Source organism: Notamacropus eugenii, chromosome 1, assembly GCF_028372415.1.
Source record: "Notamacropus eugenii isolate mMacEug1 chromosome 1, mMacEug1.pri_v2, whole genome shotgun sequence".
Lineage (NCBI taxonomy): Eukaryota > Metazoa > Chordata > Mammalia > Diprotodontia > Macropodidae > Notamacropus > Notamacropus eugenii.
The window spans coordinates 432,272,604-432,290,340 of record NC_092872.1 but is presented as its reverse complement, the minus strand read 5'-3'; the positions used below and the strand labels follow the sequence as shown (position 1 = coordinate 432,290,340).

The 17,737-nt window shown below is 43.7% G+C and overlaps 1 protein-coding gene across 2 annotated transcripts in view; it reads left to right on the top strand.

Annotated features, from left to right (window-relative positions):
* The first annotated feature begins 8,965 nt into the window (after positions 1-8,965).
* Positions 8,966-17,737, top strand: part of TCF15 (transcription factor 15) — a 33,048-nt gene continuing 24,276 nt past the window's right edge. Inside the window, exons 1-2 of one of the 2 annotated variants that reach the window (XM_072631684.1) lie at positions 8,966-9,729; positions 16,556-17,075. In XM_072631684.1, coding sequence (XP_072487785.1) covers positions 9,169-9,729; positions 16,556-16,630 — 636 coding nt within the window. In that variant the 5' untranslated portion in view covers positions 8,966-9,168 and the 3' untranslated portion in view covers positions 16,631-17,075. Of the gene's footprint in view, positions 9,730-16,555; positions 17,076-17,737 lie in introns of those variants that run through there. The other variant, XM_072631683.1, reaches the window with a different exon arrangement.

Here is a 17,737-nt window from a genome sequence, read left to right as displayed (position 1 = left end):
ATGTCACTACTTCTTCTACTCTCAGGCTCTTCTTAATCTCTGGTAATCTGACTTCTGTCCTCCTTACAGTCACTCTCCCCAAAGTAACCAATGGTTTTTAATTGCCAGATCTAATGGCCTTTTCTTAATCATCGTTCTCTTTGAAATCTTTGCAGGGGAAGACTTCTATGAGTTGATGCAGAGTGAAGTGAGCAGAAGTAGAAGAACATTGTACACAGTAACAGCCATATTGTAATGATAATCAACTGTGAAAGATTACTTACTCTGATGGATACTAGGATTCACTACAATTCCAAATGACTCATGATGAAAAATGCCATCCTCCTCCAGAGAGAGAACTGATGAACTCTGAGTTCAGACTGAAGCATATTTTTTTCTCTTTCCTTATTTTTCTTGCTTTTTTTCTCACAATATGAATAATATGGAAATATGTTTTGCATGACTTCAAATGTATAATGGGTATCATATTTCTTCCCTTTAAAAAGGGTGGGAAATGTGGAGGGATTAAGAGAATTTGAAACTGAAAATAAAAATTTTAAATAGACGAAAAAAATATCTGCAACATTACTCACTTTCTCTTCCTGGATATTCTCTTCTTTCTGGGTTTTCATGACATTGTTCTCTCCTGGTACTCCTACTTATCTGACCACTCCTCTATTTCCTTTGTAGAATCATCTTTCATGGTATTCCCTCTAGCTGTATGTATGTATATGTATATATATATATATATACATATATATGTATATATATATACATATATTTATATACACACACATATAGATACACAGACAAGCACAAGTTTTGTTCTGAGGCTGTTTTTCCTACGCTTTTACTTGGTGATTTTTTTTGGAGGGGCGGGGAGGCAACCAGGGTTAAGTGACTTGCCCAGGGACACACAGCTAGTAAGTGTCTGAGGCCAGATTTGAATTCAGGTCCTCCCTGACTCCAGGGCTGGTGCTCTATCCACTGTCACCTATGGGCCCCTCACTTGGTGATTTTATTAGCTCCCATCAGTGGCTAATTACTATCTCTATGTTGATGACTCTCAGATCTCTATATCCAGCCTTAGTCTCTCTCCTTTGTTTTAGTACAATATCATCAGCTTCACCAATATTTCAAACTAGATATCCTGAAGGCTTTTCAGACTCAACATACTTAAAACAGAATCTGTTATCTTTCTCCCAAAACCCTGCCCCTCTTCAAAACTTTCCTAATACTTTTGACAGTATGATCATCCTTCTCACTCAGATTCAAAACCTTAATGTTATATTTTGCTGTTCTTTTTCACTTACCTCACATAAGCAGTAAGTTGCTAAATCTTGTCTCTTCTACCTCTACAACATCTCTCCAATATCTGACCATACTGGCGTACTTGTCATTCCACATGTGCTATACTCTATCCCCCTCCTCTCCATACCTTTGCACTGACCTGCGTGGAATGTACTCTTTCCTCACCTCCAATTCCTGAAATCCCTGGTTTCCTTCAAGACTCAGTTCAATTATTCAATTATCAGTCTTTCTTGATCACTCCCAGCTGTTAAGGAACTCCCTCTAATAATCACTTTGTATTACATATATATGTATACATATGTGTGTATATGCATGTGTGTATATGAATGTATTTGTATATACACATGTATGTGTATACATATATCTATGTATATGTGTGTGTACATGTGTATATATGTATATACATGTGTGTACACATGTATATACTTTATATCCCCTGTTAAAATGAAAAGCACTTGAATGTGGGGAACGTTTCTGCTTTTTCTTTGTATACCTTAGCTCAGAGTATGTGCCTAATAAATGTTTGATGACTGATGAGTGGATTATATTTTTACTCTTGACCATTCTAGCACCTCCAGTTGCATACAGAACATCTTTAAACTCAACAAAGTCCAAAATGGAATTTGTCAATTTCCCTTCCAAACCTGCTCTTCCCCTTAACTCTGTCCTGTGGTCTTATCCTATCCTTTTCTGCTTCTGTGCCTTTGTTTGCTCTGTCCCCACCTTCCCATATAGTGAGTGCCCTACTGCCACATTAGGTTCCTTGAATTTGTTTCTGATCTACATCTATTCAAACACTGCTCCCAAGCCCTGATGTTTTTTCTCTAAACCTCTCCCATGACCCACTTAATTAAGTGACATCACAACGTTGCAAAAGAACATTTATTTAAAATAGGATGCAACATGTAAAACAAGAATATGAATCAAACAGTAAATACTGGGACAGTTAGCATAGATAGAAACCTGGACTCAAAGTCAGAAAGACCTGAGTTCAAATCTGACCTCAGCTACTTCCTAGGTGTGTGACCCTGGGCAAGTCACTTAACCTCCATTTGCCTCAGTTTCCTCATCAGTAAAATGAGGATAATAATAAAATAGAGATAATAATTGTAAAGCACTAACACAGTGCCTGCATACAGTAAGCACTATATAAATCTTAGCTATTATTAAATACTTCCTCCACCATTTTCCAAACTATAATCTCCTAAATTTCTACAGAATATAGGTCATAAGTCCTCTTGGCTCCACTGCCTAAAATGGTTTACAGTCTAGCATGGTTAGCTAAGGGAACAAGAAAAACTCGTTTAATAACTCACTCTGTCCCTACTCTCTAAACTGCTGTATCAGCAGGCAGCAGCAATCTAAGAGAGGGTAAAGGTACTTCCCCCTATGGCCATTGCTTTTTGGTCTGGAAGGAGAGTCTCTTATTATTAGAAGCAGAAGGTGGATAAAGATGGGGACCAGCTTCCTGACACCCTGCTTGAATTTCCCCATGCCCCATAGCCTCCCTTCTATTACTTATATTGCAAATACTTCTTCTCCTTCAAAGAGAGTGCATGCAGTGGCAGCCATCACCTGTGTGTTCCTTGCAAGATTGTTGGGCATGTAGCTCTGAAAGAAGCCCTGCCCCTGCTCTGCTTGGATGGAACCCATTACTCCAGTCACATCTGTTGAGGCCAGGTTTTTCCTTCAAGGCCCAATTCAGAGGGCAATAATTCCCTCCACTCCCACCTGAAAGTAACCTCTACCTCCCCAGCCTTTTTAGAGCATTTTCCCCTCAAGCATATCTTACTCTTTCTTTTATCAAGGTTACTTGTGAACTAGTTCTTATCATACCTATCTTTCTATCCCCAGGGTGGAGCAGAGCCAGTGGGCTCCCAGTCTAGTAAGTATTTAATCACTGTTTATGGAAATGTTCAATGGAGTTACTTGACAAATCATAGAACCCCTCTTTCCACTCATGCAAGTGCCTTTTCCTCCAAATTTGTCCCTCTCCCCAGAATTTTCCTTGGCTCTGCCTCTCCCTACCATCCCAAGTTTACATAGCCCCTCATATCAAAAGCAAGATGAGTGACCTTGCCCTTGAACCCCACAGCTGAACCCCAGGGAAGCTTCCGAGGGAATCCCTAAGTCTGAAGAGCAGCAGTCAGGGGAGTGGGAGGGTAGAGTATCCACCTGGGCTGAGATAGAAGGGGCTGACTGCAAGGCAGCTGTTTTTGAACCCCCTCCTCCTTCTGTCTCCAGACCCTGGTCGACAGGAATTCCTCTATGCCGCCTGGAGTTCCGGTGGAATTTATGGGCCCTCCACAGGCAGACAAACAGAGAAGGAAAACATCTCTCTTGAGTCCCACTGAAATCAAAAATCCGATTTCCGCTCAGCCTAAAGGGGCCCAGCTCAGCTTAAACCTCCTCAGGCTGGGACAGTCATTACTTGCCCCAAGTCTCCAGGATTTTTTTCTTCCCCTTCTCCTAGTTTTTTATTTCCTCATCCTCCCAGAATCACAGAATATTAGAACTGGAAAAGACTGAAAGGGCCTTTAGAGATCATCTAGTCTAACTAATCCATTTTATAAAATGAAATCATCAGGAACCAAATGATTGGCCCAAGTTCCCTCAGCAATTTAAAAATAGAGCCAAGGAACACAATGGCAGCACCCTAATGAGAGCAGTAGGATGGGAGTCAGGAAACTAAAATCACTACGCAGCAACGATATGCTATGCAGGGGTCAGAATAACAGTTTTATCCCCATTTTACAGATCAAGAAACTGAGGTTCAAGAAAGTGAAGTGGTTTGCCAGAGATGTATGATTTGTAAGGGTTAGTGATAATAAACCCCCAACACCCACATGCTCTTTCGGGGGCCTTGGGAAGCCCTTGACCCCTGAGGAAAAAAGGCTGCTTTCCCTGCTGGGCTTCCGGTCTTGTCTTGAGTCTTGGGCTTGGGGGGAAGGGATGAAAGTGAGAGTGTAGCAGCCACAGGGGCAGAGAGTCACCTTGCCAAGGACCAGACAGGAAAGGGAATTTCTTAGTAATAATTCATCAGCTCAGGAAGCAGAGGGAGGCCACTTGTATGATACTGACCTTGCTGGGCTCCAGGGTGGGGAGAAGTATGAGGGACCAAAGCCACTCCCTGGGTATACTGAGGAGGTGGAGATTAGGCCTGGCAGCAGGAAGCCTGGACCAAGTGTTCTGGGCCTCTCTGGCAGAATCTAGAACCGACTTGAATCATTCATTGCCCACCAAGAGCTAGCCTCAGCAGCAGCCAGTGCAGACTCTGATCCCCTACAACCAAGGCCAGAGAGGATGGAGTTAATTTCACTTTTCTAGTCAGGGTGAAAGGTCAGCCTAAGCCTTGGAGAAGAGAACCAGAAGATCTAAGGGAAACCCTGGGGGTGAAGCTCCCAACCTCATCTGCCCTGCCATCATCACCATTTATACCAGTCAATCAATTATCTAGCATTTTATTGGGAGGTTGTACACTGGAAAGAGCACTGGTCTGGCAGAATCAGGACACCTGGCTTCTAGTCTTGGCCTTGCCCTTAGACTGTGTGACCTTAGGCAAACTATTTCTTTCTGAATGTCAGTATTACTTATACATCAAAGAATATAGTTGACCTGGGGGATCTTTAAAATCCTTTCCTCCCCTAATATTCTATGATTCTAGTTCATAGGGTCATAGATGGAAAGCTGGGAGTATGAACAAATGAATGAGTGAGTGAATGAAAAGCATTTATTAAGTGCCTATTATGTGCCAAGCACTGTGCTAAGTGCTGGGAAAATAAATATAAAATCAAGATTTATTTTCCTGCCCTCATGGAGCTTCTATTCTAACAGGGTGGGAGGCAGATACAATACATATAGGAAAACCAGAGAAGGTTATTTTGGTGTGGGAAATCAAAGAGGTGGTGAATGAAGGAATAGGGTGGTTGATTGGCCATCTCTTTTCAAAGCAGAGGTAGTGTTGGCTTGATTACAGTTTCTGGAGCAAAAGGTAAGGGTAGAAGGCTGAAGAGACACAAGGTTGGGGCAAGGGTCAGGGCAAGAAAAATGGCCTGGGGGTAAGTGGACCCAAAGAAGAGAAATAATGAAATGATAATGCAATAAAAATCTCTCCTGAGCCACTTTCAAAGATATTTCACCCTGTCCTAGGATAATGGGATTCAGTACAAAAAGATTCGTAAGTGTTCTTCTACCTCCATGCTTACCACCCAAGGAGATCCAGAAATGGATAAAAATTTGTAGACCTGCTGTCCTCAGATAGAGGAATGGATGCTAAATGTTTGCTGGTTTATTTTCTGGCTGGAATCTCTGTCAAATTCCTATCTCCCCAGTTATATTTTATATTATACCCCTTCAAACATCCCATGTTTAGGCCAAACTGGACTTTTATCTCTTTCTTCCCTTAATTTGAAAGAACATGTCCCTCTTCCTTGCATTCCCACAGGCAGTCCTTGCTTGGGCTGAAGTCCCTACTCTTTCTTCCAAGTGTTAAAATATTTTTCTATCTTCAAGACACAGCTCAGGTAGCCCCTCCTAGATGAAGTCTTCCCCATCTTTCTTACTGTGTAACCATGAGTAAGTCACATAGACCTCTGGACCTCTATTCAGAAACTCTGTTCAATTCTTCTGTAAACTGAAGGGACTGCCCTTTTAACATTCAAGGGGTACCAAGCAGCACTCTATCCATATGTCATTTATTGTTTTCACAAGACCAACCCATCGTCTTTTCTGATTATGCCTTCCCTAGATGATGTTTTAGGGGCCATTTCCACTGAATAAAATGCAGCCTACTTAAGCTAAGAAGAAACTAGAGGGCTTAATCAATATTTGTATTTAAAACATCATTAAAATGTAAATGTATTGTTTCTCTACCTTGCTCCCATGAACCTATCAGCTCTTGGATTGAATTATTTGGGGATTAGTCAGGGTGGAGATGAGGAGAAACAGAGCAGGACTGTGGGGGCCTACCTGGAATCCCTGGGCAGCCAGAAGTCTGGAATGGATTCCTATTAGTGAAAGAAAGGGTGTGAAGGAGAGGAGTCAGAGCAGAAGGGGGCCTGCAGGAGGATCCCAAAGAGCATTTCCCTTATGATTTTGACACCAGGGAATCTGAGGCAAGAATCTGCTGGAGCCAATTTAGTAGAAACAAGTGGGAGGTAGGATACATGAGTTCTTGAGAAAGGATGGCATAAAGGAGAGGGTCCTGAAATGTGAATCAGAGGAAGCAGGCTTCAATTCCAGCTCTGTTGTTAACTACCCAAACTTGTATGAGTTTGAACAAGTCTCAATCTCTCTGGGTCTTGGTGTTCTGATCTTAGGAGTGAGAAGGTTGGAAGAGAATGCCTTTCCTTTCCAGCTATGATTCATCCCAGGGTGAAGGGTCTCCCTTGTCGGTTACCCAGGGTGCACCCCATGGATGGTTTTTTTCCTGCAAAGATTAAATTTTTCTTTCAAAGATCTTAATCTATGCCCCAAGGGCTATAAAACTGCACATATTTTATGATCCACTGTTAGGTCTATATCCTAAAGACATCCAAAGACAAAAGAAGGGAAAAGGACCTATTTGTACAAAAAATATTTGCAGTAGCTCTTTTTCTGGTGGCCAAGAATTGAAAATCAAAAGGATGCCCATCATTTGGGTATCCTTTGCACAGTGAAGTGAACAGAACCAGGAAGACATTGTACACAGTAACAGCAATACTGTTTGATGAAGAACTGTGAATGACTTAGCTCTGCTCAGCAGTACAATGATCCAAGACAATCCCAAAGGAAATGATGAAGCATACTGTCCACCTCCAGAGAAAAAACTGATAACTGATTTTATTTAAATACAAACTGAATCATGCTATTTTCCCCTTTCTTTCATTTTTTTCTTTTATTCAAGTCTTCTTGTACAAAATGACTAACATGGAAATGTTTTACATAATTGCACAAGTATAACCTAAAAAAAAAACCCATCCACATAAAAATAACAAGTAGCTAAAAACACATTTTTCATGCAATTCAATGGTTTCCACTTAAATACATGTCAAATACATATATTTCCATACCTACATATATCTCTACATATGTCCTGAGGTACAATATATGTGTTTATCCATAATGTTATATATATATATACATATTTGTGTTCATATACAAATATCCGCATATAGAATAGGCACTGAAGATGGACAAATTATCTGGGCCTAGAATTGAATAGGAGGAGAGCAGTTTGGGTGATATCTTTAAAACTGCCCAGCATCTTCAGCAGTCCCAAGCAATTCCCAAATCCCATCTTTTTTAGCCTTGGATGTTATATGGCTACAATTCATGGGATCTTTTAGTTTTCCAATAAGCAAAATTGCAGGTGAAGTGAAGAACCTTTGTTCTGCTTTGAGATAGAAAGAAGGAGCGTGCAGAGATAGCAGCATATTACCAAATATGATCTGCCTAATAGAAGTTGTATAAAAGACCTTACACATGACATGTGTGACAGAAAAAAAGGACATAGTGAGAGTGAGAGATAATAGAGAGATAGCCCAAGTTTATCCTGATATACGTAAAATATTAAAAAACAAAACAAAACCTAGAGTGAAACCTCCAGCATACTGGGCAGCTCTTCAGCGGTGGATCTGTTACAAAAAAAAAAGAAGAAAAAAATCATGAAAAAGAATTAAGTATGGAAAGGTTGTTGCCTTCAATGAAGGAGGAAATATATATATCTGAGACCTAAATATAGACAGTCTCCATTACTCCAAAAGGTGAGGAGTAATACCTTATGATGAAGAGAACCCTCGACTGGGAATCAGAAAGCCTAGGTTCTAATCCCAGAATATGGGATTAGACTCCTTATTTCCCTTCTCTGGGCCCCAGTTTCTTCCTCAGTAAAACAGGGTGGAGTGGATTATCATCATCACCAACAAGAATGTGCCAGGCACTATGCTAAGCTCAAGGGATACAAAGAAAGCAAAAACACAGCCCCTGACCTCAAAAAGTTCACATTCTAATGGGAAGAGACAACATGCAAATAATTATACATATACAAAATACAGATAATGAAATTAGCATGTAATTTCAGAGGGAAGGAATTTAGCAATGGGGGTACCCACTTTTGCAGAAAGTGGAATTTGAGCTGAATCTTGTAGGAAGCTAGGAAAGCCATGAAACAGATTTTAGCGTTGCTTTCAGCTCTGACATGAGATAACATGACGTAACATAACACTAAAGCTTCATGGATCACCAGAGCTCCCTTAGGGACATATTTGAATTTTAGTAGGACCCAGATCCATCTCCAAAATATACAGACTGATGAAAGTAAATCTGAGTGTTGGTAAGTTCGGAAGGAGGCTACCATTCTGCAGGTCAGCTCTCTTCGTCTCTAGACCGCTGGCCCACGGACACAGCAGCTGGTCAGGAGTGCGGCCTGAGATAGTGGCAGCAGTGGGAAGTCTCTGGGAGCCACGGACCCTGGGTCTCCTGCCTCAGAGCTCCACGAGGTGTCCTGTCTCTGGCTCCCGAAAACCGCTATCTGCGTTGGGGGCGGAGGGGCAGAGAAAACCCGAGTCTTCTGATTGGGCCGTCAACAGAGCCTTTCGTAGCCTCATTGGTTATTAAAGGAGTCTCCCTCCAACTCCGGCAACTCCCAGTCCTTAAATAGTTGTGCCGGTGGCTCTTTCCCTTAGAGCGCACGCTGCGCAGACCCGAAGTCCCTACACGGAGTGCAAGGTTGGGGGTCTGAGCTGGCGGCCCCGCGCCGCAGCCCTTCTAGGTGCGGTACTGCTGAGCTCCCCTCTCCCGCGTCGAGGCCCCTCCCTCCCGGGGCCCGACACCCAGGAGCCGGGACGGCACGGCACTAAGAGGGCAGGGTCCGAAGCGGGACCAGACGCCCCCGTCCCCATGGCATTCGCCATGCTGCGCCCAGTGGCCGCCCACGTGCTGTACCCCGACCTCAGCCTGCTAAGTGAGGACGAAGAGAACCGGAGCGAGAGCGATGCTTCGGACCAGTCGTACGGCGGTTACGAAGGGTTGGAGCCGGCTCGGCGGCGGGCCGGGAGCGCGGCCGGGGGCGGTGGCGGCCGCCGCGCTGGGGCCGGGGGCGGTGTTGGAGGTGGCGGGGGACCGGTGGTGGTAGTGAAGCAGAGACAAGCGGCTAACGCGCGGGAACGAGACCGGACCCAGAGTGTCAACACGGCCTTCACGGCGCTGCGCACGCTTATTCCCACCGAGCCTGTGGATCGCAAGTTGTCCAAGATCGAGACCTTGCGCCTGGCTTCCAGCTACATCTCCCACCTGGCCAACGTGTTGCTGCTGGGCGAGGGCTGCGACGACGGGCAGCCGTGTTTCCGCGCCGTTTGCGGACCCAAAGGCGAGCGCAGCGCATCTGGGAGCGGTGGTGGAGACGCTAGGCAACAACCCCGCACTATCTGTACCTTCTGCCTCAGTAACCAGCGCAAGGCGGTGAGTCCTGGAGGCCAATGAGCGGGTAAATGGGAGAGGGGAGGCTCAGACTGAGTTTGTTAAGAGATTTCTCGGGCTCAAGGCCTTTTACTCACTGCCAGATGTTGAGGGTAAGTTTCCCTCCACACGGTTCTAAAAGCCAGAAATTCCACCACTCTCCACCTCCAGCCAAGGGCTGGAACCATACATAGGATGTCAGCGTTGGAAAGGACCTGAGAGATCATTTAGTCTAACCCCCTCAGTCCAGTGACTTGTCCAAGGTCTCAGTACCGAAATTAGAACGTAGGTCTCTTGACTCCCAGTCCAATATTTCTTTTTTGTTTTTCCTTTTTTTTTTAACTGTCATGCCGTCTTCCACTAATAATGGGAGGGAGATGGTGGCAAATGGTAATTTGTTTCCCCTACAAAGTGATACAGGTGGGAAATACAAACACATTCCATAAGGGCTTGCTAAATTCTGGATGACATATCCCCAAGGAGTTATTAAAGGCAGCTTCAGAGGGTTGGAGCCTATCTTTATGCTGTGAAGTTGACCGGAAGGGCAGCTGGACCCAGCCTTGACCTCTCACAATATGCTACTCTTTCTTGCCTCTTGTCAAAGACAGAACATGAAGCCAGTGGCAGAACAGTGAAAGAGTGGAGAGATGGAACCAAGAAGTCCTTCCGTATCTTTACCTCACCCAAATTTATGAGCTTTGAGTCCCCACAGAGAGAACAGTCTGGTCATAAGGAGCCAAGATATTAACTGGGCATGAGGCCTTCTTCTCCACCTGTTCAAAGTGGAGAGTTGCGGTGGGAGAAGGGGGTGCGATATAGTGTAGTAGATGGCTGGCCCTCTAAATCGGTAGGCACAGGAATCCCACCATCTAGAGCTAAGAAGAATCTTGAATATCATATCATGTATTCACCCATTTTACATATGGAGACACTGAGGTGAGCAAGGAGGAGTAGAGCTTACACATTCTGATTCCTAGGGTTCTTTCCTCCTCATCCAATAGGCCTGAGTAAGTTTTCATTTCATGATCAAGATATATGATATGTAAAAAGATCAGCTTTCAAAATCCACCTCCAATTCCCAGGCTTTTAAAAATCGGTACAGAGAACTTTCTCTATCTGCGAAAAATTTCAGTAACTACAACTTTTTTAGAATGTGAGAAAGGTCTCTAGCCCGTGAGGGGAAAAGTGATTTCACTATCAAATAGCTAGTTAGTGGCAAAGCTGAAACCTTAAGAAGGCAGGGCTAATTCTCTCCTTTAGGAAACATAGGAGTGCTGGGTAGTTTAGGACTTACTGTATTGGGGTATGTGTGTGTGCAGAAGTCTAGACTCAAAGGTTCCCCCCCTTACTTTGAACTTAAAAAGAATTATAACTCTTATCTCTATAGCACTTCAAGTTTTCCAAGTCACTTTCCTTAAAGTTCTTCTAAGTAGGAAGTTTGAGGTTTTTGTCCCTATTTTATATAAAAAGAAATAGGAGCTCAGATAGGCAAGTGAAATGACTTTTCCGTGGTCATAAGACTAGTAAACAGTAGAGCTAGTATTTGAACCCTGGTTCTCTGATTCCATGTGGAGTGGTCTGTCTGCTCTGCAGTAAGGATTATTAAACTTTTTCTGCTCCACCGTGCTAGACTTTCTACCTGCTCTGCATAAGTCCTGCTCTCTTTCCCTCAGTTTTCAGTTACTATAGTAAGAGGAGAGGATAAGGGCTGTCTAGTGCCCTACTGCTTCCCCTCCTTCAGATGTGTTCCTTTGCTCCTCTGAACATTATATTACACACACACACACACACACACAGTGAGGTTCAAGATATTTTCCCAGGGAGAGAATAAGGGTTTGGTCACCATGGCTGTTTCTCTAGGCAATGATTCTACTCTGATTTGTCAAGATGAGGTTTATCACTTTGCTCTAAAAGGAGTCCTAATAGGTAATAATTCAATGTAATGAAAAAGATTTGGAATCAGAGAACTTGGGTTCAAATCTTGACTCTACGCCTTTCCTGAGTGACTTTGGTAAAGTAATTTTCTGAAGTCACATTTGGTGAAGTCATGTTCTGAGCCTTAGTTTCTCCATCTCTAAAATGCAGTGGGGTGGGTGGGAGGGAGCATGTGATTAAATTCTAAGCTCCTTCTAATTCTCAAGTCACAAAAAGTCATTTGAGGACACTGAGTTCTTTTTCAATTTTTCTGCTTGGTGTTTTAGCAAATATACTCCCCTTGGATCCTCTTCAACCACTCTTTAAGAGAGGCCAACTGAAGTCAGAAGTAAGGAAGAGAAAACCCAGGTCAGAGACACCTGTAGCCCCCCAGTCCTTTGAGCCACCTGTATTCTCCTAGGTGGTTGCTCAGTGATTTATACAGCCACCCTAAGCCCTCTCCACGATGTAGCACTAGTCATGGATGGGCAATTCACTCCTTTTCCTGCAAGAGAAAGAAGGGGGAATTTTACTTAAATAAGTAGTTTCTTTCTGGATCTACTTTGTTTACTTCTCCCCAATAGTAGGCCTGGTTCTGCCAACAACATAATGTTTCTTCTTTTACAAAACCATGAAGTCAGAAAATTTGAATCATTTGACTTATAACTGAAAGAGACATGAAAGATCGGCTCCTCTAACCCTGTCTCATTTAACAAAGCAGAGTAAAGTCCCGGGGGAGAGGAGGGAAGTGACTTATTAGAGGTAATACGTTAAGACCAGTGCAGAGTTGAGATTGTATCAGAAAGTCAAGTATGGGATGCTAATAAAGTGTGAGTGATTAATGTTTTAAAAGTGCTTTCCTCCCAATAATTCTGTGGTGCAAAGATTTATCTCTATGTGAGAAACAGCACACAGAGTTCATCCATTTTATAGATGAAGGAACTGAGGCTCAGAAATGAGGAGATTTGCTCAAGGTCATACAGACGTTGGGCAGCTAGGTGTCCCAGTGAATAGAGAGCCAGGCCTGGAGTCAGGAAGACTCCTCTTCCTGAGTTCAAATCTGGCCTCAGACACATATTAGCTGTGTTACCTTGGGCAAGTCACTTAACCCTATTTGCCTCAAGTGAGCTGGAGAAGGAAATGGCGAATTACTCCAGCATCTTTGTCAAGAAAACCCTAAATGGGATCCTGAAGAGTTAGACATGGCTGAAAAAAACAACTGAACAAACTTACCACCATTGGGTTTCGGAGCCAGGATTCAAACCCCCCTTTCTTCTGACTCCAAGTTCATTGTTACAGGCTTTAGAATCATAGATTGAGAACCGGAAGGGACCTCACAGGCCATTTTGTCCCTTTAGTCAATTCACAGATGAAGAAACCAAGACTCAGAGAGATGAAGTGACTTGCCCATGGTCCTACAGATAACATGTATCAGAGCCAAAATCTGGATGTATGTCCTCTGGGTTCTGTAGAGTGCTGGATTATGCTACCCTCTAGTCCTAACCCTACCATGGCTGCCAATAGGCCTGGAACATGGAAGAAACTCACAGGAGAATCCTCCTGAGTGCTCTAGAACTGTCCTGATCTGTGGCTGAATTTCAGTTAGCATCTGCTGCCAGCCCCAATAGGCAACAAATATTATTCATCAGAATCCTGTGCCTGACAACCATGGAGATAGGTTTGAATAAGACATAATCCCATCTCTTATCATGCTCAGTCTAATAGGTAAGTTATGGCATTATTTATTTATTTGCAAGCTGGTTATTCTACTAGTCATCAGGAGAGAAGATGCAAACTTAAGCTAAGCCACAGCCCCTGCCCTCAAAGAGCTTATGCTCCCATTCTAGATCATCAGTGCCAAGATTAATTGTAAGGGTCAGAAAGCCCTGGATACCTGTCAGAGTTGTCCCTACAAGGAACCACAGAGCCAGGATGAGCCTTTGACTCAAACCCTCAGCTGCAGAAACTTGTCCCCTGCCCCTTCTCCTTTATTCCTTGGGATTTGTTTGAAAGACCAGAGCATCTTAAGAGCAGAAGCCCATCCAAATTTGGCTTTAGAAGCCACTTTCCCATCCCTTGCTGATTCCTCTCGGGAGTAGCTAGGGAAGGGGGTGGAGGGATTCTGTTGTGTTGTGACTCTAAGACTCAGATGGGAGGAAGCAGCATGGTCCAGGGGATCTGGGAGCAGGAGGGTACAGTAGCCCTTTTCTGAAGTCCCTCTACTAAGATACCAGATTGGCATGGTTCGAAGGTAGGGCCTGAGGGAGCCAGGACAGAACTTCACCCAGAGGTTATAGTAGAGAGTGATGGAGCAGCCCTGACTGAGAGCCTGCTGGGTACTTAAACCGAAGTGCTGCCAGAGAAACACCAGATAGCTAGTGTCCATTTTTATGGCACTTTAGGATTATCCCCATTTCAAGGAGGAGGAAACCGAGACTCTAAAAGAAAATGACTTGCCCAAGGCCACACAGGTAATAAATATCAAAACTAGGGCTGGAACATAAATTTTGTGACTCAGACCATTTTCCTTCCATAAAGTCTCCCTACTTAAGGATAACACTATACACATAGACTAAGACAAATAAAGTATATGCGTGTGTATATTTGTGTGTATGTATATATACATACACAAAACACACAAAGAATGTTTATACATATGTATACATATACATATATAAGTATACAAATGACATTTTGTAGCGCTTTATAGTTGACAAAGTTTCTCTTTATGTACATTGTGTCTCTAGCCCCTTAGAGACCCTCCAGAGGCATCCTCATTTCGCACATCTAGTAAATGGCAGAGAATTCAAGCCTCTGAATCTGGTGCACACAGAGACCATACTCCTTGTGGTATCATCAGAATCTCAGTACAGAGCCAATAAGAGTAGAAAAAAAGGGTAGATTCATTATTTGGAATCTAGGAAGACTTCTTGGAGATGGCGAATTTTGAACTGAGCTTTGAAGGAAAGGGAGAGCATAGGTCATTGATTTCTAAGCAAGCATCCATGCTAACTCTGCTCTCAATAGGGCAACTCAGATCCTAACGGCAAAATGCCAACCCAGACCTGTCCATTGGGGATGAGGGATCTTGGGAGAATGAGGGCCTCAAGGGAAGGGAGGGAGGTGAGATTATCCCAGGCTGCCCTCACCTCTGAAGTTGACTGACCACCTGTGAGGCCCTCTGTCTTGTCCCTCCTCCTTCTTACATCCCCCTCCCCCTACAGGGTCTGCTTGTGGAGCTCCAATGCTCATGTCTAGGACTGGCTGCTGCCTCTGCCCCCAAAATAGAATTGCCTGTGAAGAGACATGTTGTTCCAAGACCATGAAGAGGTCCCAGAAAGTTCCAGCTTACCCTGGATGTCCTTCCCTTGCCCTGGAGCTGACAGGGAAGAGGCAGTGCAGTACAATTGAACCACTTCTATAGAGTCAAAGAGCTTAGGTTCCAAGCCCACCTCCAGTTATTTCTCTATTCTGGGTTCTAGTTTCTTCTGTTAAATGAGGGCAATTGAAGATTCCTTCCAGATTCCCTACCTTACCTTCCTTTCAACCCAGCTCAAGGCACCACAGAACCTAGGAATCTAAAGACCTGGCTTTCAGGCACTGTGTGTCCTTGGGCAAGTCACTTTATGGCCCCATCTGAATCTGTTCCCTTATCTGGAAATGAGGGCATTATACTAGATCAGAGGTGCTTAACTTTTTTTTGTATCATGGACCCCTATGACAGTCTGGTAAAACCTATAGACTCTCAAAAAAAATTTTTTTAATGTAGAAAATAAACATGTTTATTTTATATATATGTATATCATATATATATTATAAATAAATTTATACTGAATTTATAACTACATATTTATAGTTGCTATATTAACTATATTATGTATTTATGATTTATCATTATAGTGAAATACAACTATCCAAATAATTTTTTAACAAGTTCACAGACCCCAGGTTAAGAATTCCTGCCCTCACTGAACTCTAAACAGTTTCTCAGCTCTGACGTTCTGTATCTGTGACCTTTGCATGAAGAAACACTGTCAAGAAGGATGAACTAGCCAAGGGCATTGTGGTACAGTAAAAGAATGGAGAACTTGGAGCTTAGCCTAATTCTCTTTTTAATTTTGTTTATCCTTGGAGAAGTCATTTCATTTCTCTAGATCTTGGTTTTCTCATCTGTGAAATGGAGATAACACCAGTCCTGCATTCCCTCTACTGGTATCACTGTTGTTAAGGGGAGGCTAGTACAGCAGCCTCTAGATAACACTGAGATTTTAAGCTTTGGTTGCAGAGCTCACAAGAGTCGGGTGTTTATAGCAGAAAAAAAATACCCTAATGTGGTGAAATGACTTGTCTAAGGCTACGCAAGTACCGAAGATCAAAGTCAAGATTCTAACCCAGGTTTCAGTGCTTGGATGCCAAAGGTCAAGGGTGCAGAGACCTGTCCTGGGCATTCCATCTCTGGTGAAACAGACCCCAGCACTGGGACTACATGTGATCAACAATTTAAAGGGATCATAGAGAAATAAAGCTGGAAGGAGCTTCAGGCCTAAAAAATAAAGTGACAACTCAAGGTCTCACAGGAAGTAAGCATCAATGGCAGGATCTCAACCAATTTTTCTGATCCCTAGTCAGCCCCCTTCATTTCGTAGATGATAAAACTAAGGCCCAGAGAACTGACTTTCTCAGTGTCACATAATAAGTCAGGAAGAGAGCCTCAGCTTGAACCCAGGTCTGATAATAAGTCCAGGGCTCCATCCACTACTTCACAATGACTTTATTTGGGTCAAATCCATTGGGCACCTTGGGACAGAGAAAGCTGTGGACCCTAGTGCCCCTGGGGTGGGGTTTCAAGCTGGCTCATGATCATCTAAGGCTTCCTTTCTTTTTCCTCTTCCTTACCCATGTTGTTCTGTCACAGGGCAGTCGACGGGACTTTGGAGGCAGCTGTCTGAAGGCAAGAGGGGCAGCCCCACTTCGGGTGCCAAGGAGATGATCCCAGAGTCCCTCCCTGAAGTGTTCATTCCACGTGGTGGTCCCAGAATCCTGGAGAGAGGATCGAAGGACAGGGCAGGGAGGAAAGGGGCCTCGCTGGCCTGTGCTGGCCAGACCATGAGGAGACTAAGAGTCCCAGAGCTATGCCACCTGTGCAGGCTAAGAGACTGGGTAGGGATGTTAGCACTTGGGCTGGGGGGTAGGCTGGATCTCCTCCTCTGAAGGTCTCAAGGCTCTGGCCCAACTCCCAGAGAGTCCCAACTATACCAGTCCTCACTGGTCAGAGACAATGCAGAACTTTAAGAATTAAGTCTATTGGTATGTGTGTGCATGTGTGTATCTGTGTGTGTGTGTGTGTGTATGTGTATGTGTGCTGGGAAATGTTTATGGAATATATAGGCATGTGTGTGTTCAGGTTTGAAATAAAAGTTATTTTTGATGTGCTGGCCTGTGTCCTGATCCCAGTCAGGAGAGGAGGTTCTTACAGACTTACCACCTACTGGTTAAGGGCTCAGCTAGCCCTCTAAGAGGTTTATATCTCTACATCTCTAATATAAACTGATTAAAATAGAACCAACTGGGATTAACAAACTAGAGAAAACATAGAATCATTTAACAGAAAAAAGAAAACTGAGACTCAGATGGCAAATGGAACTTGCTCAAAGTTACACAGCATGTGAGGACAGATCCCAGTCTGGAAACCAGGTCTACTGCCCCTCATTCCTCTGCTCTTCTCAATGCCTCCCATCATGCCTGCCTAGAAATAGGAGGTGGCCTTGACTAGAGATACTGCTGGGCAAGGGCCTCACTGAACCTGACCTACTTCTGCCTGAAAATAGTCCTTTCCTCTTGATTATCCTCAGGGCTGGAGATCACTCTGTAAGGAGGGAGTGAGAGCTACCAGGGCCCTATAGTGAGGTGCCCACTGGCTTTCCTTCTGGCTCCATCTCAGACCCAGAGCTTGGATCTAATGAACTAGATGGAACATGCCCCCCTTCTGTCACCTAGAATAATAAAGGAGTAAAGAATACAGAAAAGGGGAAAAATTATAGAAGTTCAGACTGTCAGAACCAGAAGGGACCTTAGAGACCAGCTAGTCCAGGGGTGG